At 42.2% G+C, this 26,767-nt stretch overlaps 1 protein-coding gene and 1 long non-coding RNA gene across 3 annotated transcripts in view; one reads left to right on the forward strand and one right to left on the reverse strand.

Annotated features, from left to right (window-relative positions):
• Positions 1–13,700, reverse strand: part of FBXW4 (F-box and WD repeat domain containing 4) — a 102,221-nt gene extending 88,521 nt beyond the window's left edge. Inside the window, exon 1 of one of the 2 annotated variants that reach the window (XM_047760415.1) lies at positions 12,928–13,700. In XM_047760415.1, coding sequence (XP_047616371.1) covers positions 12,928–13,643 — 716 coding nt within the window. In that variant the 5' untranslated portion in view covers positions 13,644–13,700. The remainder of the gene's footprint in view (positions 1–12,927) is intronic. The other variant, XM_047760414.1, reaches the window with a different exon arrangement.
• Positions 13,701–23,887: 10,187 nt separating this feature from the next.
• On the forward strand, positions 23,888–26,020 carry LOC125115836 (uncharacterized). Its single transcript, XR_007132183.1, has 2 exons — positions 23,888–23,917; positions 25,211–26,020. It is a non-coding gene; the product is annotated as an uncharacterized LOC125115836 (long non-coding RNA).
• The last annotated feature ends 747 nt before the right edge of the window (positions 26,021–26,767 follow it).

Genomic DNA, 26,767 nt, shown 5'->3' on the forward strand with positions numbered 1-26,767 from the left:
AACTGCAGCTGCTGGGCTACACCACAGCCACAGCAAAGTGGGATCGGAGCCGTGTCTGCAATCTGCACTGCAGCTCACGGCAATGCCAGATACTTAACCCACTGAATGAGGCCAGGGATCGAACCCACATCCTCATGGATACTGGTTGGGTTTATTACCACTGAGCCACCACAGGAACTCCCCGTTTCACATTTCTAGAGAGCAACCTATACTACTAGAAGGATAGAGAACTGAGGACCATGAAAGATAGTCAACAGGATGAACCAAAAGAATTACACTCTCAGTAAAAAATATTAGACTTGCTCTTAAATCTTATCTCTGGATCCCTCCCAGGTATAAAAGAGGAGTTTGTTCATAGTTAACCTCTCCTCCTGAGTTAGGTCTAATTTAGTAAGTGGAGGTAGAGCCAAAAATTGAATATTCTGTGTCATAGCAGGAAGGAAACAAGAGGGAAAGAATCAATATATTTCCTGAACTGGGATAAGGACAATACTTCTCTCATCTCCCGGTCACTTAACTGCCATTTGGTGACACTTTACTAAGGGTCAAAGCACTGCCCTGAGGGCCTGATCACAGAAGCAAGAAACTTTCAAAGTTGAACTTTAGAAGCTGCCACTAAGCAGCAGGTGCAGGCGTCTTCTCCCACAACCATCAAAATCGAAATACGTGGCTCTGGTCCTTCAAATCAAATTTCAACTTTTAAAAAATATTCCACTTGGCTTTCACTGGAGAAATATCACCACTTTGTTAAAAGCAGCTTATCAACTCTGCTTTTTTATTCCTTTTGTTTGTTCAGTTCTTTTTGATGGTTAGTTCCCTAGGTGGTGGCTAAATCATATCTGTATTATTATGGGCTTCAGCACTTGGAAAATGAGAAGGAATAAAAAAAACCTCCTTTCTCTGAAAATAGCATCCCTCCCTCCGTGTGGGGACCTGTCACAGTCTAGTTAAAGGGCACTGGTAGCACAAGGCATCCAAAGTGCCTGAACACACAGGCGCAGGTGCCCTGGGAATTCAATAAGGACTCTCGCTCCCACCCTAGAAATGCTCTCTGCTTGGCTGTTCCTTCGACAGTTACTGGTATAAAGTGGGGGTGCTCCCCCCAAAATGATTAGTGCCCTGTAAATCAACCTCTGACACAGCTGTTAATGCATGGAGGAATATCTAACTTGGCCTGTGGGCCTGGTGGAACTTCCATTTTCCCAGCCCTCTTTCTCTTGCCTCAGGCTCATTTTTCCACTTGGGCCCCCTCCCTCTCAGCTTTCCGGCACTTAGTCACCATTATAGTTTGACTGCATTCCTGGGTGCATGACCTATTTTAAACAAAAACAACACAACATGCCCCCATGGTAAGCTATCAGGCCCCTTAAAATCTTGGCAATAGCGAGTCCAAAAGGACAGAAATTAATCTAGGCAGTTAATCTAGAGTCCTCTTTCATTTCACCGCTCCTTGCTCACACCCAAAACCAAAAGCCCATAAATAAACCCACTGTGAAGAAGACTTGCTGGGGGATGAAGGAGGGGAAGTGTAGGTCTATCAGAAAGGTCTTGTACCTGCACCCTCTTAGATCAGAAGGCTCCTGGATCACAGATCAATCTCCCTCTCTGCCCATCTTGAAGTGTGACTCCCCTTGCTGCCACAGATGCTGCCTATCTGCATGACTGACATGATTTCCTTAAGCATAACTTCCTGCTGCCTTGGGAATTCAGGGAAGGAGGGTATCTGTCCCAAAGTGGAGAACAAAGCCATCTAACGGGGAACTGCGCTAAGGGGGGTGGGGGGGAGGACAGGCCTATGCAAAAGGATGCTTGGGAGCTTGGCATTTTAACTTAACACTGTCTGAATTTTTTTTTTTTTTTTTGACCTTGCTCTCCAGAAAGCAGATTTCCCCCATATTGCCTGTACTAAACGGCTCTGCTACCATTACTAGGAATTTGGCTTTAATGTATGTACAAATATTTAAACAGCCCAAGACAAGAAGCTTCTAACTCTTCATTTGTAGGCTTGATTTGTGTTAGACTAAATCCTCTGATGGCCTCAGCAGCAGAGGTCTAGAATTAATATTCAAAATAAATCAATGAAAAATCATATATTGTGTTAAACTGCTTACCCTTCTGGCCAGGGAAGAGGGAACAGCCTCAGCACCCAAGGTGAAGTGAGACTGCAGGGAACATGCCCAGCATGGGGACAGTACCATGCACAAGGAGAACACGGAGCAGTCCTGCTTCTCCCTGGAAAGGCCTCTAATCGTCAGCTCCCCTCACTCATTCAACCTCACCTCCCTTGGTTCCACACTCTGCAACTGAACTCCAGCCAAGCTCCTCTCTTCTACATTCATTCCTATCCCCATACCTTCCCCTATACTGACAGAACCAGCCTACCCTTGTCCCTGACAAATGCTTGCTTCCCTCTTCCGGACACTAGTCAAATTCACTAGTTCAATTCATTCTTCAAAATCCAGGTTAAGCCTCTACTTCACTGACTCCTCCAAACATGCTTCTTCCACTCATGTGAATCCTTAGACTGAATCTATCATAAACCTAGGCATTGTTAGCCTTTCATGGCTATGTTGTCCAATACAGTCATAAAGTCCACAGAATCAAGTCTTTTTTTTTTTTCTTCAGTCTTTTTAGGGCCACACCCGCAGCATATGGAGGTTCCCAGGCTAGGGAGTAAATCAGAACTGCAGCTGCCAGCCTATACCACAGCCATAGCAACACCAGATCCGAGCTGTGTCTGCAACTTACACCACAGCTAATGGCAATGCTGAATCCTTAACCCACGAAGCAAGGCCAAGGATTGAACCTGCGTCCTCATGGATACTGGTCAGATTCATTTCTACTGAGCCACGATGGGAACTCTGCACAGAATCAAGTCTTAAAACTCTGAGTACTTCTCAAAGTGGATCTCAACCAGCATGCTACAGAGCAGTGGTATACAAGGAACCCTGAATAAGTGTACCATAAAATTTTAAATAATTTATGGATTTTCTTTTGTTTAACTGAAGATCCACATTTTTATGAAGATATCTTTCAGACAAACCACTGAGCCACAATATGGCTCATGACACAATTTGCTGCAAAAAAGAGAAAGACGACATATTCAGAGGAACATAAATGAACTTCACCTCAAAGGATGTAAGAGAATGAGATCAGGGCAGTAAACAGTTCTACTCCAACAGTAACATGCCAATCAGTAAACAAGCAAATGGACAGGTTTTTCAACTTTCTGAAAACTGTTTTAAAGAAAAAGACATTCATCTTTTAATCCTTTAATGTACTATCAAAAATTCTAACGTCATATGAAAATATGTTCTAGACATAAAAGGTAAGAACCTTGGTTCTAGCATAATAAGTACTGTAATAGATACTGCTTAGGAACTGCTTAAGCAAGTTCTCAAAAGTACAGTTCTCCTTGTAGCAAGTCACACTTTCAACACTATCTACAGATTTTCAGGAGCTTTAGACACACTAACTTCAAGCTCCAAAGGCCATTCCTAAAAATGTACAATACACCACATCTTCAGGAAGTCAACCAAGGCCTCCAAATTCTTATGCTAGAGAGGTTCAGGGGAAGGAATCTAAGCAGATGAAACATCTTAACGTGGCACCCACGTGTCACAGCTGTCCAAAGCAGTTTTCAAGGCACTAGGCATAAACCCTGACACTATGTGAGCTTAGGCTTTAGGACTGCATTCACAATCATTTCCTCCTGCTATCGGTCAGGCTTTGTATTTGCAGGGCACTTGACCAGTGTATGTATTTTGTCAGATGTTAAGAATTATTAAGCAGGAGACAGAAGAATTTTAGGGTCAAAACATTTTGGACAATGCTGGCTGAAACAAAATTAAGCAGGTCTCCCTAGCACAGGACTTCTCAGAGCCTTCACTATACCAGTGGTCATCATGAATCCTTTAGACAGGGGATGAGGGACACAGCATTTCCCACACTCATTTAGTCACCGAATCAGTTTTCCAAGAATCCCACAGTACGATGTTCAGAAAGACTCATCTAGCACTTTCTGCAACTAAACAGCAGCAAGAAAGATGCCGCTATTTTTTGTGAAGAGGCCATGTTCCAAGTCATGAATTAGGCATTAGGACAGACTCAGAAGTGGACTTTGTTCTCATCTCTTCAAAATGACTTTTCCCTGGGCTCCCCCTCTGAAATATGAGGAAAAATTATGCTGCCCTGCTTCTTGGAGTTGTTTTTTATTGTTTTTAATCTTACAACTGTGTTCCATATTCATCACCAAAACAGCTTCTCAGCCCAAGTGACCAGGCTTCAAAAACCTGGTGTCTTTCCAGCCTGGATGAAGAGATGAAGCAAACATGAACCAGACGCCACCCAGGAAGTTTTTATATGTCCAGTTTCTAGGCCATTATGATAAAGTCAAACTGCAGCCAAGATAAAGGATGAATGAGAGGTTCTCTTTTAGGAACTTGCTTCTGGAGGGAGGCCATTCTTTCTCTCTCTCTCTCTCTCTCTTTTTTTTTTTTTTTTTTTGCCATTTCTTAGGCCGCTACCGTGGCATATGGAGCTTCCCAGGCTAGGGGTCGAATTGGAGCTGTAGCTGACGGCCTACGCCAAAGCCACAGCAACTCGGGATCCGAGCCGCATCTGCGACCTACACCACAGTTCACAGCAACGCCGGATCCTTAACCCACTCAGCAAGGCCAGGGATTGAACCCACAACCTCATGGTTCCTAGTCGGATTCATTAACCACTGAGCCACATTGGGAACTCTGAGGGAGGCCTCTCTTACGCACACACAACACCTGTATCTGAATCTTGACTCACTTTTTCAAATGTGACTTTCTAAAGTAAATTCAAAGAAACTGGGAGGTCAAAGCTGGATCTACATGGAAGAAAGAAAAAGAAGTACTGGAAGAAGACGATTTCCCTTTCTCTACAGAGAAAGGACCCATTACAGAGCTAGTGAGCAGGGAAAATATCATTCCTTTCAGTGAAACAGCTTTCCAGGAAAAGTATCTCAACATATTTACCATAAAACAATTTAATTTCCCTGTCCCATCACCTGCCACCCCATCCCCACCCCCCAAAAAAAGCCCACAGATTGTGGATTTCCTCTCATTCTTGGCAGAGTTACCAGAAGAAATATAATACCCCCTTCAGACTGTTCCCAACAGCTGCTGGAACAAGAGGGGGACCTGGGGGTAACCTTCCAAAGCTGCCTCTAAAAATGACCATTCCCCCTGCCAAACCATGCAGTAAACATAAGACGGCTCTTTTTTCTACTTTCTTAAAGGGGAGACCCCAAAAGCATCAGGGTCCCCTAGTCCAAAATATTCCCTCCAGCCCATCTGTTCTTCTCAACTTGACTCTAAGTTGAAACTCTATTTCTGCCCTAACATGAATTTCTTTCTTTTTTTTTTTTCCCCCTGTCCTTTCCATGGCACATGGAAATTCCCAGGCCAGGGGTCCAATCGGAGCTGTAGGCACCAGCCTACGCCAGGGCCACAGCGATGCAGGATCCGAGCCTCGTCCGCGACCTACACCACTGCTCTTGGCAACACTAGATCCTCAACCCACTGAGGGAGGCCAGGGATCGAACCCACAACCCCATGGTTCCTAGTTGGATTCGTTAATCACTGAGCCATGGCAGGAACTCCATAACACGCATTTCTTAAAACAAACATCTGCTACTTCACAGGACTAGCATTTTTTGTTGGTTTAACCCATCAATTTCCAAGTTAGAGCTCTTATCAAACTCCTATATAGTGTAATTTCCCTATCTGTGTCCACCCCCCGCCATGCCAGATTTCTTATGCATGCGTGCATGCACGTGCACACATATTCGGGTCAAGGGCCTTCCTACACAAAAGTCTAGAAACGAAATTCAGCAATGACTGCATAGAACCCCAGCCCTTCTTCCCTTCCCAACATCGTCATACACTAAACGCTCTTTCATTCTGTCTAGAAAAGCCCCATCGCCAGGCAGCAGAGAGACTTCCCGTTAGCCTTCAGCCTCTCATCGGAGACCACCAACAAAGAAGTTCACGAATGTCAACTAAGGGCACAGGCAATATCTCTCTTTGCAGAGGAGAAACTGGACAGAGCCTCCAGCATCATTCCCCAAAGGTGACAGCCGGGGTTGAGTGAAGACCGTGAAAACTGTACAAGAGCTGGGGGAGAAAATATAATGTAAGGAATGATTTGGAATCAGGGGCAGGAGAAGGCGGAGGCATGAACTGGCTGACCCCAAATGTCTTTTCCATCTCTAGCTCCTATGATTCTTTGACCTCCAATTTTGTGCTGCGAACAAGGAATGGAAAGTCAACAGGCATGGTGATGTTTTGAGAGAGGCTGGCAGTCTGCTCTTGTCATTTAGTGGCCTTTGCACGTATTTTTTAAGGTGTCTCCAAGCCCTGTCTTCATTTCACAGTTGTCACCTTTCTCAGCAATTTGAGCTTATGTCAAATACCAAAAAAAGAAGGAGAAGAAGAAAGAATGTACTGGCAATTAATTGTGGGCTAAAGAGGGGCAGGCATAGGGGCCCATTGGGTGGCCCAGACCTCCAGGGAGGGTAATGCGGACAATTTGGATATAATGAAGAACAAACTCAAAGCTAAGACAAGGCAGCCAAACCTCTAACAAGAGAACACTCTTTCTCCAGATAGTATCATGCTCAGTTTGAGATACAGTTCAAGACTTTACATGATTCAAGATTCATAAACATATTCTTAATTAGCGCAACCATCTTGATCTACTGATTACACCTGGAGTTCCATTTGAATCCTATTCAAATGTGAGCAAGACTGTGGGGCAAGAAGGACATTCCCCGAGAATAAACCAAATCTTTGGATTCTCAGCCTCATCTGATAGTTGACACACCTGAAATAAATTCTAGAGTTTATCAAAAATCTGTTTCTGTAGATCAAAGTGGGGTGCATGTCAATTTTCACTGACAATTCAAAACACAATTTTCTCATTTTTTCAAACAGTTGGTCTCAACTTAAATTTTCAAAATTTATTGGAAGCTGGTCTCAAGCGGAGTCTACTTGAAATTCTCTGTTTCATGGTTATGAGTCAGGACCAGAAACTACTCCAATACCACAGTTGACCCAGAGTTAATGCTGTCACAATAAAATAATTCTTTCCTATGTCAAACACTCAAAAAAAAATTTTTTTTTTTTTTTTTTGCTTTTTAGGGCCACACTTGTGGCATAGAGAAGTTCCCAGCCTAGGTGTCAAATCACAGCTGTAGCTGCAGGCCCCAGCCTCGGCCCCAGCCACACGGGATCCAAACTACATCTGCAACCCATCCCACAGCTTGCAGCAACACCAGATCCTTAACCCACTGAGCAAGGCCAGGGATCAAACCTGCATGTGCATGGATACTAGTCGGGTTCGTAACCCACTGAGCCACAACAGGAACTCCGTCCAAAAAAATTTTTTTAAATATGTATGCTTCATCAGTAACCTCACTTGCCAGTTTGATTTAAAATGGCTCAAGCACAATCTACCTAAGGTGAAGGGGCCAGACATAGAAAACTGAAAGAAAATTGAGAGTACTGAAATATTTTTAGGGATTTCAATTTCAGTATGAATTGCTTATCTTGTAGACTGTGAGGCCTTTGGGTTTCTCCATGAGTCTGCCTTGAAAGCTAGGAAATTCATCCCTACTATTCAGGTTTTACAAGACTGGAAAGAATATAAGCAGCTTCTATATTCTCACAGTCTTCGAGGAAAAGGCCTCTTTCATTCCCCACTTTGCATTTGGAGGTACTGACTGCTAGACCATGTCCTGCTTCTACAGGTGTATTGTTTTATTTATTTTAAAAATGTAAACTGAACTCACTTTTATGAACTCACAAAAACATTACATATAAGACCTTTACAAAACAGCTGAAGATAAGTATATCCACATATGAAACCTTTCAGTGAACCGGAGAACAAGTAAGTGACTGCTCCCTAGGTAAGGCAGAAAGGTGAAGGAGAAAGCTGAAACTACTCTAAGTTGCTAATCATTTTCTGCAAAGCACTACTTAGGCCTTAAATGCAACCAGTCAGCAATGCCTTCTCTGTTCAGAGTTAGGAAACTTTATGCTTTCTGGGCCAAAAAAATGCTCTTAGGTGCAATCATTTTAAAACAAACAAACACACTCTGCTTATCTGTGTCCATCTCACCGCTCTGGACGTTAATCATCACTGAAATAGATACCCCAGTCCCCTAGCCTCAAAGAGCTCCAAGCCCACAAGCCCCTGACTGAGGAATGAATGTACATGCCAGGGCAGACACCTCAGAGCCTTATTCCCTAAACACCTATTGTTAATTCTAGGCAAATCTATCACAGGCAAATGCAAGAGAGCACCCGGGTGATGCTCGAAGGATATTTAAAATAAAATACAAGTTTGAAAACATACAGGACTTAATTTGGGAGGAAGAGTATCAAGACAGGCAAAAGTATCTAAGACTGCAAAAGCATTTTTTAATAGACTTACATACATGGATATACTTTTTCTTCCAATCCTTGCTCTTGTTAATTTGCAGTATTCAAATTTGCAGATAGCTCTTTCATCTACCATACTGTCTAACTTCTTGCATTTAGCCTACATTATAAAGTGATAGAGTTAAATTTCACTGTTGTGTTTTTGAAGACTAAACTAGCTTAGTTTTGCCCCTACTCTTTAGGGAAAACTTAAAAGATTGCTATATGAAACATTTCCTTGATTTTTATATTAAAGATATTTCTATTCCCCCAGGCTTCATAAAACTTTCAATAAAATTGATTTTAAACCAGATGACTGACTCAAACTGTCTTTGTGTCCAGTTAAAAAAAAAAAAGACGCTCAGGATACCTACCAGTGTACTATTTGGACAGGAGGCCTAAAGGAAGCAAATTATTTGTTTGTGGTTTTAAAGTGGCCAAAATGCCTTCAAGCACAAGTATAAGACCATTAACAAATCACAAGGAACCAAAGCAGTTCATCTTACTCAACAAAGCTATGATCAGTTAGTAACAGCCAAACTGAATGGGACTTGCCCTGGGCCGGAAGGTCAGTAAACCTTAGCAGTTTGTGTTACTGAGAATTCAAGAGGCTCTTGGGCAAGGAGTGCAGACCCTAAAGCCCACAGGTTCTGCTATCACATTTTCAAAAACAGTCGGGACAGGTGAGAAAAACTAAGCGCAGAGAGAGTATGTGTTTTCTCCCAACTCCTGTCTTTAGGCAGTATCTCCAAATCAAACCATCTCTACTTCTGCTATATACAGACTGGCTAGAGGAGAAGCCAAGCAATTAAAAAGTTCTATTTTACAACAATTTATTGAGTGCCTACTATGTGCTGAACACTATGCTGTCACTTACACATCACTACATTTAAGCCGCGTTTGACCAGATATATTATTCCCATTCTTTATAGATGATAAAACTCCAGCGCAGTGAGGTTATGTGGCTTCTGATAAAATGAAGTTTTGTGTTCCACTTATAAAAATTCATCCTACTGTCCAGTGTGCAGTTAATTAGTTTAAAACATGAACTACAGCCTTGCCACTATCCAAGCAGCCAGATTCTCACTGAACTTTGGGCCCAGGTTCCCTGATGCCTCGAGGACTGGGGTACAAACCACCTCCCTCCAGGGATGCCAATCACCTCTCTTGGTGGCTTATCACGTCTCTGCAGCTGTCCAGAAACAGACCACACTGGTAAACATTCTCTCCACCTGCTGTAACACCCATAACTTTTCCCCTCGACTCAGAAAATACAAGCAGTGACCCTGCTCTTTATCAAGAGCTGTGCTGAAACAACTTCTCCAGAAGGTCGGAGATTACCACATCCTAGGACATAGGCAAGAAATCAAACCATGCATGGCTAATAAATAATAAAGTCAATCACTTGACAGTCTCAAAGCACTTTAAACTACAAACATGTTTTCGCTTTGCTATTATTGCTTACAGAATTCACACTCATTCCCATTATCTTTTAGAGCATTTGAAAAGGAAAGAAAAATAAACATAAATTCCTTCATTTGTTAATTCAATCTCTATAAAGAAAGAGAGAGCCAAATTTTGCCTTGGTTGGCTTGGTTCCAGGCATTTTAGCCAACTGCTCTTATAGGTCAACTGACACATTCTTTGAAAGAAATTTTCTCCTACAAAATGAAGGTAACAAGACTTGCATGCTACTAAAATTCCAAAGAAGCATTATACTTGACAACAAAACCATACTAGAATTAATAAAAGTTAAACAAAATGATCAAGTTCAAAACTTCCAAAAGATTGCAGCAATCCTGGACATCATTAATACCCAGCTGGAAAACATACTGAAAAAGAGATTGCATTCACAATAAAAACGAAAGGCAGAACATATCTAGGAATACTTAGGGTAAGTATAACAACAAATATGTAAGGACTTTACAGTGAAACCACAGAAACTTTTGAAAGGCACAGAACTTTTTGCTGGAGGGTTGAGTGAGAGTGAAGATGTCACACGCAAATCCAACAAGGATAATCTAATCCTAACAGATATTAGACTCTATGAAAAGACAACAATATTTAAAATAGAATGGAAAATAGAAAAGGCATCAGTGGAACAAAATGGAGTGTATCTATATATATACACACATATATAGAGAGAACGATCCAATATATATACATATAAATATAGGTATGCATGTGTGACTATATATACAAATAAAAATAGAAATGTAATATTTGGCAAAGCTTTCTAAAACAAAAAAACTTTTGTTTTTCTAAAGGGAAAGACAAGAATTATTTAACAAAAAGTGTAGTGATAACTAGGTAGTTAAGAAAAAAAGAAAGTTGAATTCAACCCTCATACTAAAACAAAAGGGACACTGATGAAAGTGTTAACTATTTTTAAAAATCAAATTATAGCAAAGCCAGCAGAATATCAGAGAAATTTATCAGGTCTGTGGAAGAATCACAAATTTCTCAGCTTTGAGAGGAAAAAGATTAAAAATTCACATAAAAACTCACAGATTCTGATTATATTTAACTGTAAAACTTCTATAGGCTAAAAATAGTAAAGTAAAAAGAACTGGGGAAAATATTTGCATCTAAGATGACAGACTAGAGCCTAGTATCCACAACCCGCAAGGACTGTAATCCTTTATAAGAGTAAAATCAGGATCCCAATAATATATAAGCAAAGACATGGGAGTTCCCGTCATGGCGCAGCAGAAATGAATCTGACTAGGAACCATGAGGTTGCAGGTTTGATCCCTGGCCTTGCTCAGTGGGTTAAGAATCTGGCGTTGCCGTGTAGGTTGCAGACACGGCTGGGATCTGGCACGGCTGTGGCTGTGGCTGTGGCCAGCAGCAACAGCTCCTATTCGACCCCTGGCCTGGGAACCTCCATGTGCCATGGGTTTGGCCCTAAAAGGACAAAAGACCAAAAAAAAAAAAAAAAAAAGCAAAGACTAGGAAAAGACAACCTCACAGGTGAAACAAACACATGGGAAAATATTTATCCTGGTCAGGTGTAAAAGAAACATAAAATGAACAAACTTTGTTCACTAAGACAGCAAAGTTTGTTTTTTTTTTTTTTAAATAGGTAGCCACAGTAACACCAGATCCAAGCCACGTCTGCAACCTACACCACAGCTCACTGCAATGCCAGACCCTTAACCCAATGAGCTACGCCAGGGATCGAACCTGCATCCTCATGGATACTAGTCAGATTCGTTTCCACAGAGCCATGACGGGAAACTCCACAAAGATTTTTTTTCTTACATGAAATTGATTTAATAGTTCATTTCTCGTGTCCCTGTAACTTGGTATAACACTTTATTACAAACCATAAGCTTTGACCCAATAATGCCAATCTTGAGATTTTATCCTAAGGAACTAATTTGAAAAGACATACGTATTATACAGTATGTGATATATCTCAATAAAGCTGATACCAAAAATTTCATTAAATTATCCATTTCCTTGTTATCCAGCAAAAAGCTGGATACAACAAGAAGTCTAAAATTACAGGAATGTTTTTAATCTCATCATAGTACAGCCCACAAACATTTATTATGTACCTATTCTGTTAGAATTAGTAGGATAGCAACTAAGGGGGGGAGTGTGCAAATGAAAATTAATTTTAAAAACTGAATAGTTGTCTAGAGGTGGTGGTATTATAGCCTTTTATGTTTCCAACCAACTTTAATGTTGTTATACTGTATTAGAATTACCTTTATTTAACCCAAATTGGATGCAGTTGGGTGGAATGTGTGATAGTTTTTACTCCCCTAATTCCATACATTTTTCCTCCTTCCTATTTAACAGCTTAAGTGGTTAAGTTTGTCATTCACAGGTCTCAGATCCTGTCAAGCACAGGCCAAATCACAATACCATACCTTTGTATACAGTCGAGACCTCATCGAACCCCCTGACATAAAAGGCACCCTTTTTTGTGTCATTCTGCCTGTATTAAGTCATAAACTATGGTTGACACTTGTACTAAGGGCCTTCTTTTAGGATCTGAGCCCTTTTCTTCATATTCAATTTTATCGGAGCCCTGAAATTTAACTCTTAAAAGACAGTGTGAGGAGGAGAGTCCACAAAAATGTTCTGATAGGCCACATAGTGAACATGGGTCCTACACCTGGATGGGAGGAGGACCTGCCAGACTCCTCTAGGTCTGAGGAACCCAGGCAGTCAACGTCTGCTGAAGGACACAATTAAAAGCTTAAGAGAGTGCTTAAGATGGCTAATTGTGAGGAGCCGCCCACGGGGAGGGTGCTGAGTGAGGGACGCTCTTGGGAAGCGTCCTCGGGTGGGTGCTGCAAGCGGAGAAGGGTGCTTGGGGAGGGGTTGGCGGAGGCCGGGTGTAGGCCTCGCAAATTCGGGGTACGACACGGCCCCAGGTCCACCAGGCCGCGGCGCCCCGCCCTTTCCCGGGACGCGGGCCCGCCCGGGGCGGGGAGCGGGCGGACAAGCGGGCGCTTACAGGTCGGTGCCGAGCCGCGTGAAGCCAGAGTTGAGCGAGGCCCGGGCTATCCGGCGCCAGAGCAGGTCGCAGCTGGTGAAGCGCCGCAGCCAACGGCACACCTGAGCCAGGCGGCCGAGGGCCTGCATGTCCAGGTAGGAACAGATGAGCAGCAGCAGCTCCTCCGGCAGGCGCAAGAGCGCGGGCCCCGCGGCTGGGCGGCCCGTGGGCTCCCGGGCCGCCGCCTCCTCCTCGGCCGCCTCTGCCGCCATGGCCGCCCCTGTCCGCGCGAGGTGCCCCCAAGCTTGACCCCCTCGTCCTTGTGCTCTCGCCGGCCTGGCTTCCTCCCGCCGCCCAGTCCTGACCCTCCATTCTTCCTTCTTCCCATCATCTCTCCCTTCGGCTTCCTTCCCCGCCCCTGCGCTTCCCTCCTCTCCCCTGACGATCCTTCTCGCTCCTTCCTGCACGCTCCCGCCTCCCTCTCCCGCCTCTCCCAGGCCTGCCCTCGCTCCCGCCTCGGCCCCCAGCCCCGCAGCCGCCTTCGCCCGTGGTGGCTCCGGGTTCCCTTCCGCCCCGCTTCTTCTTCCGTCTTGCCCCGCTCCTGCTTTTCCCTTCCTCTTCCCCTTCCTTCGCTTCCCCCTCGCGGCTCTCCCTTCCTGTAGTTTCCTCGCTTCCCCGCTCTCGCCCTCGCCGGGCCCGCCGTTCCCGGGGGGCCCCGAGCCGCCCTGGCTGCCCATGAGCGGCCGCGGGGCCGGCCCGCTGCGGAGCCAAGCCGGAGCCGCCGCCAGCGCCGCCGCCGCCCCGAGAGGAGGCGACACCATGCCGGACCGGGTCACATGGGGCGGCGCGGGCCGAGGCCTGGGCCCGCCCCTCACACCCGCGGCCGTGGAGTGGCTTCGGGGTAAGGCCCGGGCCAGGGAGCGGCTCTCCTCCCATGCCCTGGGCCGCCCGGGCGTGCGGTGTAAGCACTGCTGCGTTGATCTACCATGTGAGGCCCGCCAAGGGTCTGGCCGAGGCCGCAAGAGGAGCTTCTGCCTTCAAGAAGTCGCCAGTTTGAAACCCTGCCCTCAAGAAGCATCCACTTGGGTGGCCTTCTCTCTCCAGTAGCCCTCTTCTACCTTGGCCGATGCCTCCTTCGCGCAGGCCACGTACCAGGGCCGCACGAACTACACCCCAAGAAGTTGGCAGGTTCCTTAGCACGGGTTCTCACGCGGGGTGTAAACCTCGGTCCTGGCAATGATCGGATATTTTAGACGTTTTGGAGGAGGTAGCAGTCCTCTAGATTCTGAGTCCGTAACTCTCCAATTATGTATCAGTAAAGCAAAGCTATTAGTCACCAATCCAAAGGCAAGTGGATTCCCCCAAGGTCATCCAGGAGCTCTTCCCCCACCACCCATTCCATTCACAAGGCACCGATTTGAAGGGAGAGCTAAGAAAAATCTACTTAAGTCTAGATGTGCTGTCCTTGATGGTCCCCTCAAGTCACACAAGGGCTTTGGGACATTTGTAGTGTGACTAGTCCAAATCAAGGTGTCCTGTAAGTGTGAAAAACCCACCAGATCTGAAGACTTATATAAGAATGTGAACTATCTCAATAATTTTATATTAATTACATGTTGAAATGGTAAGATTTTTGATACTTTGGCCTAAGTGTGTGTGTGTGTGTGTATATATATATATATATATTTTTTTTTTTTTTGGTCTTTTTGCCTTTCTAGGGCCACTTCCTACGGGTATGGAGGGTCCCAGGCTAGGGGTCTAATCGGAGCTGTAGCCGCAGGCCTACGCCGGAGCTGTAGCCGCAGGCCAACGCCAGAGCCACAGCAATGGAGGATCGGAGCCGCGTTTGCAACCTACACCACAGCTCACGGCAACACTGGATCCTTAACCCACTGAGCAAGGCCAGGGACCGAACCTGCAACCTCATGGTTCTTAGTCGGATTCGTTAACCACTGAGCTACGACAGGAAGTCCCTGGCCTAAGTATATTTTAATGTATCTACTAGAAAAGTCAAAATTATACATTTGTGGCCCACATTATTTTTCTCTTGGTCAGCACTGGAGGAGGTAGGTAAGATTTGGAGGTGGAGGAGGAAGAGGCCTATTCCTATCTATGTATCCTGTATCACAAATCCTAATAGGAAGGATTTGAGGGTTTTATTTTGTATTTACATCTTAATATCCATTTTCAGAAACAAAAATTAATGAGAAATCAACTCTGGAAATTATTCTTCACTTAACATAGCCAAGAAGAGACCTAGGAAAGCACCCACATTGCATTATGTCACCACAGAAGCATCATGTAACAAGGTCAGACCGGAATCTGGCTTTGCCCTAGAATTACTTTTTGATCTTAGCAAAACAACAACAAAAACCCCCTCCTATCTTGGCCTTTTAGTGTTCTCAGTCTATAGCGAAGATAATGCCTCTGCCTTACTTTCGAGGGATAAATGAGATGATCCCTGTAAAATGCTTTGAACTCCTCTAAGAAAATTCTCAATAATAGTTACAGGTCAAATCCTGTTACAAAAAAATACCCTTCCCCCCCCCAAAAAAAAGGGTACAACAAAGGATTTGTGTAGAAAAAGATTTCTAAATTCCAGCCAGTGCTTTACTTATTAAAAGCGAATTTGATACATTTCAGTATAACAAAGAATTTAGACCATCTCTTAAAGATCATTATAAAGATCATCATACTATTAGAAGGCTACTGAGGTAAGAATGCTGCAAATTGAGATAATATCATTAATTCAACATTTATTGATTTTGCTACAGTTGTGTACTATGAGCCACTCTGGAAGGAAGACATGACCAGAGCATATAGTTCCTACATTTTGTGTTCAGAGTTATTATACATGTTTGTAATTTCTTACTGTTTGACTATTTTTTAGCTGTCCCTTTACACAGAGTAAAACTGAGTAGTTCTTCCACATCGTACCTAATTTTTAGTAGAGGACTTGAAGGCACAGAAAATTACTTAATTAACCCAACATAAATCAAGTTAGTATTAAAATCCACACCAGGAGTTCCCAGCCTGGCGCAATGGAAATGAATCAGACTAGGAACCATGAGGTTGCAGGTTCGATCCCTGGCCTTACTCAGTGGGTTAAGGATCCAGTTGCCATGAGCTATCATATAGGTTGAGGACGTGGCTCAGATCTGGCGTTGCTGTGGCTGTGGTGTAGGCCAGCAGCTGTAGCTCCAATTCGACCCCTAGTCTGGGAACCTCCATATGCCTCAGGTGAGACCCTAAAAAGACAAAAATAAAAATAAAAAAATCCACACTGATACAAATGCAACTTACTCTTTATCCCATGTTGCCTTCATTGTTGGAGAAATTAAACCATCATTTAAAGACATCAAATTACCCTCTTTCACACCCAAGCTAGAGATCAAGTGCTAGAATTTATCGTTTAATGATTTCCAAAAAAAGTCTAAGTACTCACTATGTAGGAAGGCAAAGCCAGAATGGAAAATTGGCATATATTCTGTTATTTGGAGGTGATGTATATCCCTAAATTCTTCAGCATTTTAAAGTAAAACAAAATAAAACAAATCCTACAGTTTAGTCTTAGCTCAGAGAAGCAGCTAGAATTTTTCATCAACCTTCCCTTCCCCACCTTATAAAAAATAATTGGGGGTTTAAACCAAACTTGAAAAAAACTGTATCACAAAAAGCATTTTTTAAATTCTTTTTTGGGGAGTTTCCCTTGTGGCTCAGAGGTAACAAGCCCAACTAGTATCCATGAGGACTCAGGTTCAGTCCCTGGCCCTGCTAAGTGGGTTGGGGATCTGGCATTGCCATGGGCTGCAGTATAGGTCTCAGATGTGGCTGGGATCCCACATTGCTGTGGCTGTGGTGAAGGTGGGCAGCTGAGGCTTCAATTTGGCCCCTAGCCTGGGAACTTCCATATGCCGCAGGTGTGGCCCTAAAATTTTTTTTTTAATTCTTTTTTGGGATAGAATATTTTTTAAAAAACAGCTGGGGCTGAAAAGATGGTCTATAACAAAAGTAAATGCTTATCTTCATGGAGAACTTGAATAGTGTTTTATTATAAAAGAAAATTAATGTATTAATAGCCAGAAAAAAGGAAGATAGAAAAGGAGTACAGTGGACATCTTTCAGAAAAGTCATCAACTCCCTTGAAGTTCAAATCCAGGAACCAATCATTATGAAATAATGCGGTTGGGGGGGGTTGCAATTACCCTGTTTTTATAAGGTTTTCTTTTTCTTTTTTTTTCTTTTTGTCTTTTGAGGGCCACACTGGTGGCATATGGAGGCTTCCAGGCTAGGGGTCGAATTGGAGCTGTAGCCTCTGGCCTACACCACAGCTCACGGCAACACTGGATCCTTGACCCACTGAACAAAGCCAGGGATCCAACCCACAACCTCATGGATACTCATCAGATTGGTTTACTGCTGAGCCATGACAGAACTGCTATGAGGCATTTTATTTTACTTCTTTTTTTTAAGGGCCACACTCACTACGTATGGAAGTTCCTGGGCTAGGGGTTGACTGGGAGATGCAGCTGACTGCCCACACCACAGCCACAGCAATACTAGATCTGAGTCATGTCTGTGACCTGCACTGCAGCTCATGGCAACACAGGATCCTTAACCCACTGCTCAAGGCCAGGGATTGAACCTGCATCCTCATGGGTATTACTTGGGTTCATTACTGCTGAGCCACAAATGGGAACTCCCTTAAATTTTTAAATTTTCATATCAATAAGTAAACTGAAAACATTGGACTACTTTTACTTTATTTTATTTGCTTTTTAGGGCCACACACGCAGCATATGGAAGTTCCCAGGTTAGGGATCCAATAGGAGCTACCCACAGTTTTTGGAAGTTCCCAGGCTGGTATCCAATCTACTACAACCCATGCCAAAGCAACAACAGATCCTTTAATGCACGTGCCAGGCGAAGCATTGAACCCCTGCCTTCACAATGACCTGAACTGCTCCTCTTGGATTCCTAACCCACTGTGGGAACTCTAGAATTTCTTTTTTTTAAATTGAAGTGTAACCGATTTACAATATTAGTTTTAGGTATACAACAATGATTTGGCATTTATATAGATTATATTCCATTTAAAGTTATTATAAAATATTGGCTATATTCCCTGTGCTGTACAATATATGAGTCTCTATGAATTTCACACTGGGAATTCAGAAATACTAATATTAATTTACTTTTCTTTTTGGCCACACCCTTGGCATATGGGAGTTACCTGGCCAGGGATCAAACCAGAGCTGCTGCAGTGACAACACCAAATCCTCAACCCACTGAGCCACAGCAGGAACTCCAATATTAGTTTACTTTTATTTGTATTTTTTGTTGTTGTTTTTTTTTTTAAGGCTGCATCCATGGCATATGGAGGTTCCCAGGATAGCAGTCAAATCGGAGCTGTAGCTGCTGGCCTACACCACAGCCATAGCAATGCCAGATTCTTAACCCACTGAGCGAGGCCAGGGATCAAACCTGCGTCCTCATAGATGCTAGTCAGATTCATTTCCACTGAGCCACGATGGGAACTCCATTTTAAAGAGGATTTTTAAGTACAGATATAAAGTACTTTGTGTATGTACATGTAAGTAACATGCATAATGTCATTATTGTTGATATAGGTAGTGTATAATATATGTTTAGGATTATAAAAAGGCTAGAATTGGGTGTTCTGTCCATTCTTATAAACAGAAGTGACAGGGGTTTGTTCCTACGTCCAGTACTCCAGTGCCCACATACCCCTTAGTTAAGCCCTTGGGGCCCCAGCCTTTAACTTAAAAGTAGGCAGATTTAGCAGGGGGATTATTCTGAAATGAATGAAAGAGAAAGAGATTATTTTGTGAATGACAGTTTTCAATGTCATACATTGGTTCAGATGCTCACCATTACTTCTGCTACAATAATAATAATACCTTATATTTGCTTGTTTGTTTTATGACTTGACTCAAAGCATATGGAAGTTTCCGGGCCAGGGATCAAATCTGAACCACAGCTGGGGCATGCTGGATCCTTTAACTCATTGTACCAGGCTGGGGATTGAACCCATGCCTCTGTAGCAAGAGCCATTGCAGTCAGATTCTTAACCCACTGTATTACAGCAGGAATTCCTATAATACCTTATAGTTATTGAGCACTTTCTATATACCAGGCACTATAATAAGAGCTTTCTATGTACTGTGTCACTTATTCCTTTTTTTTTTTTTTGTCTTTTTAGGGCCGCCCCCGTGGCATATGGAGGTTCCCAGGCTACAGGTCCAATCGGAGCTACAGTTGCCTGCCACAGCCACAGCAACACAGGGTCCGAGCCACGTCTGCAGCGTACATCACAGCTCACAGTAACACTGGATCCTTAACCCACTGAGTGAGGCTGGGGGTTGAACCCGCAATGTCATGGTTACTAGTTGGATTCGTTTCTGCTGCGCCACCACAGGAACTCCTGTCTCACTTATTCCTGTTAACAACCACATGGGAAGATACTCTTAACCCACTTTTTGCAGGAGATGAAGCGGAGTTCTATGGTCACATGGTTCGTAAATGACAGAGCAGGTATCCAATCCAGGTAACCTAACCCTGAAGCTCATATTTTGAACTGTGCCTTCACCATAACAGCAGAAAAGAGAATATTAATAAGGAATTGAATTCAGGGTCCTCTAGGATCCCTTACAACTAATATAGACACACCTAATAATATATTTTACCTCTGACCATCAAGCAGTTCTGGTTTCTAAATAAAAGCTTTTTGTACGAGTTCCCGTCATGGCGCAGTGGTTAACGAATCCAACTAAGAACCATGAAGTTGCAGGTGCGATCCCTGGCCTTGCTCAGTGGGTTAAGGATCTGGCATTGCCGTGAGCTGTGGTGTAGGTTGCAGATGTGGCTCAGATCCCGTGTTGCTGTGGCTCTGGCATAGGCCAGTAGCTACAGCTCTGATTAGACCCCTAGCCTGGGAACCTCCATATGCTGCAGAAGTGGCTCAAGAAAAGGCAAAAAGCCAGAAAAAAAAAAAAAACTTTTTCTAAACAAAGTAGCTTCTGTCCTTGTCTAAATTACTCTTTTTTTTTTTTTTTTGGCCACACCCACAGTATGCTGAAGTTCCCAGGTCGGAGGTAGAACCCATGCCATAGCAGTGACAATGCTGGACCCTTAACCTACTGAGCCACTAGGAAACTCCTTAATTACTTTTTAAGGGTTACTCATGTAGAACTTACAGCCTCTTTTTTTTTTTTTCTCCTACGGACTTAAGCTTTTCATAATCTTTTGGCAAAATTTTAAAAGGATGTGTAGGAACTAATAGATCTTGCAAAAGAACATATAACTAAAGTTTAATTCCTTCATTTTGCTTCAGCTTCATTTTCTTCTGTTAAATTTAAGTAGCAATGTATGTATGATATCTACTGTATGAGCCTTTTTTGTAAATGTGTCCCTACCTATATATATTCAAAAGGAGACTTCGTAGAATGTTGTTAATAATGGTTATTTCTAAATAATAGAACTTGGGTATTTTACTTTGTATTTTTCTATATTGCTTGATTTTTTTTTTCTATAAGAAGCATGTACCACTTTTACAAAATCAATAAAGTCTCTTAAAAAGAAAAATAGAATTATAATGCATTCAAAACACCATGCAGCAAGAAAGTTGGAAGTTTGAAGCCTAGATCATTGCCAGATTCTTTAACTAGCCACCTAAATTTCTTCAGACTTTATTTATTCCATTAAAAATGTGTATCATGACAGAACATTGAAAATCCACTATAAAATATTTTTAAAAACAAAAACAGAAATGTGTATCATGTAATAGTAAATAAGGAGCAAATGAGAGTACTATAAAGAAGAAATAAGAGGCCTAACAATGAATATATAAACATTTGAGTATCTCATAAATAGCAGTCATAATATGTCTAAAGTGCTGTTTTCAGAAATTATCAGGTTGCCAGTTTATATTCTGAAATCCTGTTAGAAACACTACCACGATCTGCTCTGTTTTTGTATGAATCCACTGTCTTTGTTATATTCAAAGATAAAAATTATTTTGTTTCATGTGAAATTATTTATTTATTTATTTATTTTATTTTTTTGTCTTTTGTTGTTGTTGCTATTTCTTGGGCCGCTCCCGCGGCATATGGAGGTTCCCAGTCTAGGGGTCGAATCGGAGCTGCAGCCACTGGCCTATGCCAGAGCCACAGCAACGTTGGATTCGAGCCGCGTCTGCAACCTACACCACAGCTCAGGGCAACGCCGGATCGTCAACCCACTGAGCAAGGGCAGGGACCGAACCCGCAACCTCATGGTTCCTAGTCGGATTCGTTAACCACTGCGCCACGACGGGAACTCCTCATGTGAAATAATTTAAAGTATTATTTAAAAATAGTTACTTTATGCAGAAAAGACTAGGAGGAAATATGTCCAATACTAGAAATGGTTGCTAATGAAAGGTGGCAGTATGGAAAGTTCTTTTTACTGTTGCTTTACACCTTTCTGCATTTTTTAAGTTTTCTGCAATGAGCATGTATTATATAGATAATCAGGGGTTTTTTTAAAGAAAAAATCATAAGAGGTTTTTACACCTAAATGTAAGAAATAATTTAATTCAATTTAATTAAGCTAATTCATTTTTTTTCTTCTTTTTTAGGGCCGTACATGTGACAAATGGAAGTTCTCAGGCTAGGGGTCAAATCAGAGCAGCAGCTGCCAGCCTATGCCACAACCACAGCAACACAGTATCCAAGCCACAACTGCAACCTACACCACAGCTCACAGCAACTCTGGATCCTTAACCCACTGAGCGAGGCCAGGGTTTAAACATGCAATCTCATAGATACTAGTCAGGTTCGTTATCTCTGAGCCATAACAGGAACTCCCATTTTTATATATTCAAAAGTTCTTTTTACAAGTCTCCCACCAGAAGAATTCCAAATAATTTATATTACATTTCACCTTCAAGGAAATAGAGCATAACCACCCTCCACACACTCCTAAGAGGGCTACATGTGGTGACTTTCTTCTGAAGAATACGATATGGAAAGAGGAGGGGGAAAAGATTTACTTTATGGTGGGAAAGGCTTACAGACACTGTTTTGGCCAGGTGATCAACACCTGTTCAATATTATCAGTGATAAGTCACATGGATTGTAGGTACCCTTGATAAACTGTAATGAAAATGGCAATTTACCTCTGTGGTCATCCTCCCCAAAAGCCATTATCCCAGTCTAATAATGAGAAAAACATTGCACAAATCCACATTGAAAGGTGGTCTACAGAAGTACCTGACCAGTCCTCAAAAATGTCAAGATCATCCAAAAAAAAAGGAAGGTGTGAGAAATTATCATAGCCAAGAAGAACTAAAGGGGACATGGGAAGTAAATACTATGTGATGTCTTAGAGCAGAAAAGAGAAAGGACATTAGGTAAAAACTGGGGAAATCTGGTTGGCCCATCAATCATTACAAATACACAATACTGATGGAAAATGTTGATAATGGTAGAATATGAGAACCCTCTACTGGCTTCGCAATTTTCCTGTAAATTTGAATCTGTTGTACAAAATAAAGGGTTGGGTGTTTTTTATTTAGTATAATTTAACCTTTTGTGACTTTTACAGAAAACCTTTGCAAAGCTTATAATGCACATGAGGCAGTATGTTTCCTGAGTTACAGAGATCTGTGATATTGTGAAACCCTATCCTGTCAGCCTAAATGCAAGAGAAAAAAAGTAAAAATAATGTCCCATGAGTCCTCTCCAACAAAAATTAAACCACTACTTAAAATTTTTAATTATCTAAATTTACAGCTATACTAGAAAGATTCTTTTTACAAAGGGTCACGTATCATCCTCAGATACTGTCTTCACTTTACAACTGTGAGAAACAGACATTTCTAAGCACCAATTCATATACGTAGAATATACACATATGTACACAAAATTTAAGGACAACATAGCAAATAAGGTAAGGAGGTGGGCAGGATGGAAATATGAAATTTAACTTTGTAGGGATAAGAAAACGGATTTCTAGATTTGATAATAATGTTATCATTACTTAGTGTGAGATAACCTTCTTATATCAATAGGTGGTGTTCAAAGAGATTTTGAACAAAAAGTGCACCATCAGCATTAGCATCTAAGATAATTCATCTGGCATCAGAATTTGTGATTTTGCTGATTTCTGTGAGCAAGACTGAGTCATTTGGCAACAAATGATGTAAGACATAAAACTTGAAGATGAAGGGAACCACAAAGTCTTGTGAAATTTTCATGATGACCTAGGATTTCTTTGAATACCTACCTACCTACATATATACATACATAAAAACAAAGTTGCTGCTGAGATAAAATATATATACAAAAATGGGTACTTTTTTTTTTTTTTTGTCTTTTTGCTATTTCTTGGGCCGCTCCAGCGGCATATGGAGGTTCCCAGGCTAGGGGTCGAATCGGAGCTGTAGTTTCCGGCCTATGCCGGAGCCACAGCCACGCGGGATCCAAGCCGCGTCTGCAACCTACACCACAGCTCACGGCAACGCCAGATTGTTAACCCACTGAGCAAGGGCAGGGACCGAACCTGCAACCTCATGGTTCCTAGTCGGATTCGTTAACCACTGCGCCACGATGGGAACTCCAAAAACGGGTTCTTTTTTAAGAAAAGAATGATAATTAAGTTCTAGAAAAAAATTTAAGTATTTTCAGTTCTTCTGGAAGAAACCGTGTCAAATATACCATGTCAAATATAAAAGTCTTATTTATTTCTATAATTATTACTATTTAAGGATGCCTATAGAATTACATATAATCTGGTAGTCCCATTCCTAGGAATATGTCTAGACAAAACTATAATTCAAAAAGATACATGCATCCCTATGCTCAGAGCAGCACTATTCACAATAGCCAAAACATGGAAGTAACCTAAATGTCCATCAACAGATGAACAGATTTAGAAGATATGGTACATATACACAATGGAATACAACCATCTACAGCAACATGGATGCAGCTAGAGATTACCACACTAAGTAAGTCAGAAAGAGAAAGACAAATACCATATGATATCACTTATATGTGGACTCTAAATTATGGCGCAAATGAATCTATCTACACAACAGAAGCAGACTCAGACATGCAGAACAGACTTGTGGTTGCCAAGAGGGAGAGGGGAGGGAGATGGATGGACTGGGAGTTTGGGGTTAGTAGATGTAAACTATTACATTTAGAATGGATAAGCAGGACTTCCCTTTGTGTCTCAACAGTAAGAACCCGACTAGTATCCATGAGGATGCAGGTTCAATCCCTGTCCTCAGTAGGTTAAGGATCCAGCACTGCTGTGAGCTATGGTGTAGCTCTCAGATATGACTCAGATCCCACATTGCTGTGGCTGTGGCATAGGCCAGCAGCTATAGTTCTGAATCAACCCCTGGCTGGGAGCTTCCATATGCTGCAGGTGCAAAAAAAAAAAAAAGGAATGGATAATCAATGAGGTCCTACTATAAAGCACAGGGAACTATATCCAATCTCCTAGGATAGACCATGATTGAAAAGAGCATAAAAAAGAATGAATATATAACTGAGCTCCTTTGCTGTACAGCAAAAATTGGCACAATATTGTAAATCAATTATAATTTAAATTTTTAAAAAATTTTTAAAAAGAATGTCTAAGGAGTTCATTTATGGCATAGTGGGTTAAGTAGCTGGTCTTGTCACTGCTGCAGTGCTGGTTAAGTCCCTGGCCTGGGAACTTCTGCATGCCACAGGTGTTGCCGAAAAAAAAAAAAATGCTTAACTTCAAATAAATTTTTTCAATTGGGACATTCATTACACTGAATGAAACCACAGATATAATTTATCTTATGTTTTGGGTCCTGTTAAAAGTGTGAAAAACAAAAACAACAACTTTGGTGGTGTATCATTCAATTACATTATTTTGAACAGATGCTGGGTTGTGTTCAGTTGTTAAACATAAACAAAAGTTTGGATGTGAATTGGATAAAAATTGGTCTTTTTTTTTTTTTTTTGGCCTCACCCTGTGGCATGCGGAAATTCCTGGGCCAGGGATCAAACCCAAGCCACTGCAGTGACAACATCAGATCCACACCACAGGAGGACTCCAAAATAGGTCTTATTTAATTTGGGGGATTTTTACTTTAAACATTGTGTACACACACACACACACACACACACACACACACACAGTAAAGCTTAATTATGGACTTTAGACCCAAATTTACCTGTTATCCTTTGCGAACCTATGTCACTGCTTCTGAAGAATTATATATTCTATATAATGTGCTTTTCCGCCTTTCTTATGGCAGCTGTTTCAAACCCAAATGGAAAGATGAATGAGAAAAACTCCCTACTTTTAAAATCTACCATGGAGAGAAAACCAGGAGGAAGTCCAAGCTTGCCCTCAGGGATCTTCCTAGGTTCAGCAGCTTGAGCTGGAAAAAGGAGCACAGCTTGTGCTCTTCTCCCTTTAGCAGCGCCAGAGAAGCACCAGTCAGAGTCCAAACACCCAGAGACCACTTGCTCCTAACACAGAATAATGGCCACCGGACCACCAACTCTGTTGCCTCAAGTCAACACCAGCTCTCCTTCACAACAGATGACAGGCTTTCCAGTAGAAGGGTCTCCCAGAAAAAGAGGGAGCGAAGAGAAATTCAACTTCACGTCTGTGCTAGGATCTCATCAAATAGGAGTGAAATGGACAGATGAAAAAGCTGAAACTGAAGCCAGTCTAAGAGTCTGAGAGTAGAGTCAAACAGTAACCACACAGCTGTCAACCCTGGAGGGATGTGTGAGGAATTCAAACCCTCACTTGGCAAAGACCTCCAGGTGCTATAGAGCCATCAAGAAGAAAGGAACTTTTGCCCCAGTGCTCATGCCTTCCTCAAGCATGACCAGTCTTGGTGGATACGTGGCACAACCCAGGAGGCTTAATCTGTATCTCTCAATGCAAACCACAACTTTTGCAAGTAGGCCCCTTCTACCACGTGAGGTCACAGCAAGAAGACAACTGTCTATGAACTAGGAAGCAGGTCTTCAACAGATATCAAATCTGTGGGTATCTTGGACTTGGACTTCCCAGTCTCCAGAACTGTGAGAAATAAATATTCATTGTGTGAGCCACCCAGCCTATGATATTTTGTTATAGCAGCCTGAAGGGACTAAGACAGTATATAACAAACTACTCCAAAGCTTAGTGGTTTCTTTCATCTCATTATTTTGAGGGTCAGGAATCTGGGCAAGGCTCTGTAGGTCAGTTTGGCTCTAGCTGACATTGTGATCACTTGGTGGTATTCAGCTGATGGCTGGTCCAATCTGGAGGGTCCAAGGTGCTTTCATTCATATGCCTCACACCTTGACAGGATTGGCTACAAAACTGCATCCAGTCAGGCCCACCTCCCTCTCCATGTAGTCTTAAGGCCTCTCTGTGGCATATTGTGAGAATTCTCACATAGTGTCTCAAGCGTCAAGAGACCAAGTCAGAAGTTACCCCTAGAGCCAGGAATAGTGTCGCATCACTTCTGCCTACTATACTTTATAAGTTAAAGCAGTCATAGGCCAGCCTAGATTCAAAGTTGTAGAGATAACAGAACCTACCCTATGAGTGTTAGAGAATTTGTGACCATTTTTAATGCATACCACTTGTATCTGTTACCTTTTTTAAAAAAACTTTTGGGAGATATGTCATACATATGAAAGACAAATGTGAAGTTTCAAGCATTTATAAAGTGAGCAAGGACATAACTGGTATTTAGAAATAGAGAACTTGCTGGCACCCAAGAAGCCCATACCCAAATACCCTTCCCTCTTGGACATAACCACTATTCTAACTTTGTGATATTACCTTGTTATTCTTTTTAGTTTTA

Source organism: Phacochoerus africanus, chromosome 15 (assembly GCF_016906955.1).
Source record: "Phacochoerus africanus isolate WHEZ1 chromosome 15, ROS_Pafr_v1, whole genome shotgun sequence".
In the NCBI taxonomy this organism is placed as follows: Eukaryota; Metazoa; Chordata; class Mammalia; order Artiodactyla; family Suidae; genus Phacochoerus; species Phacochoerus africanus.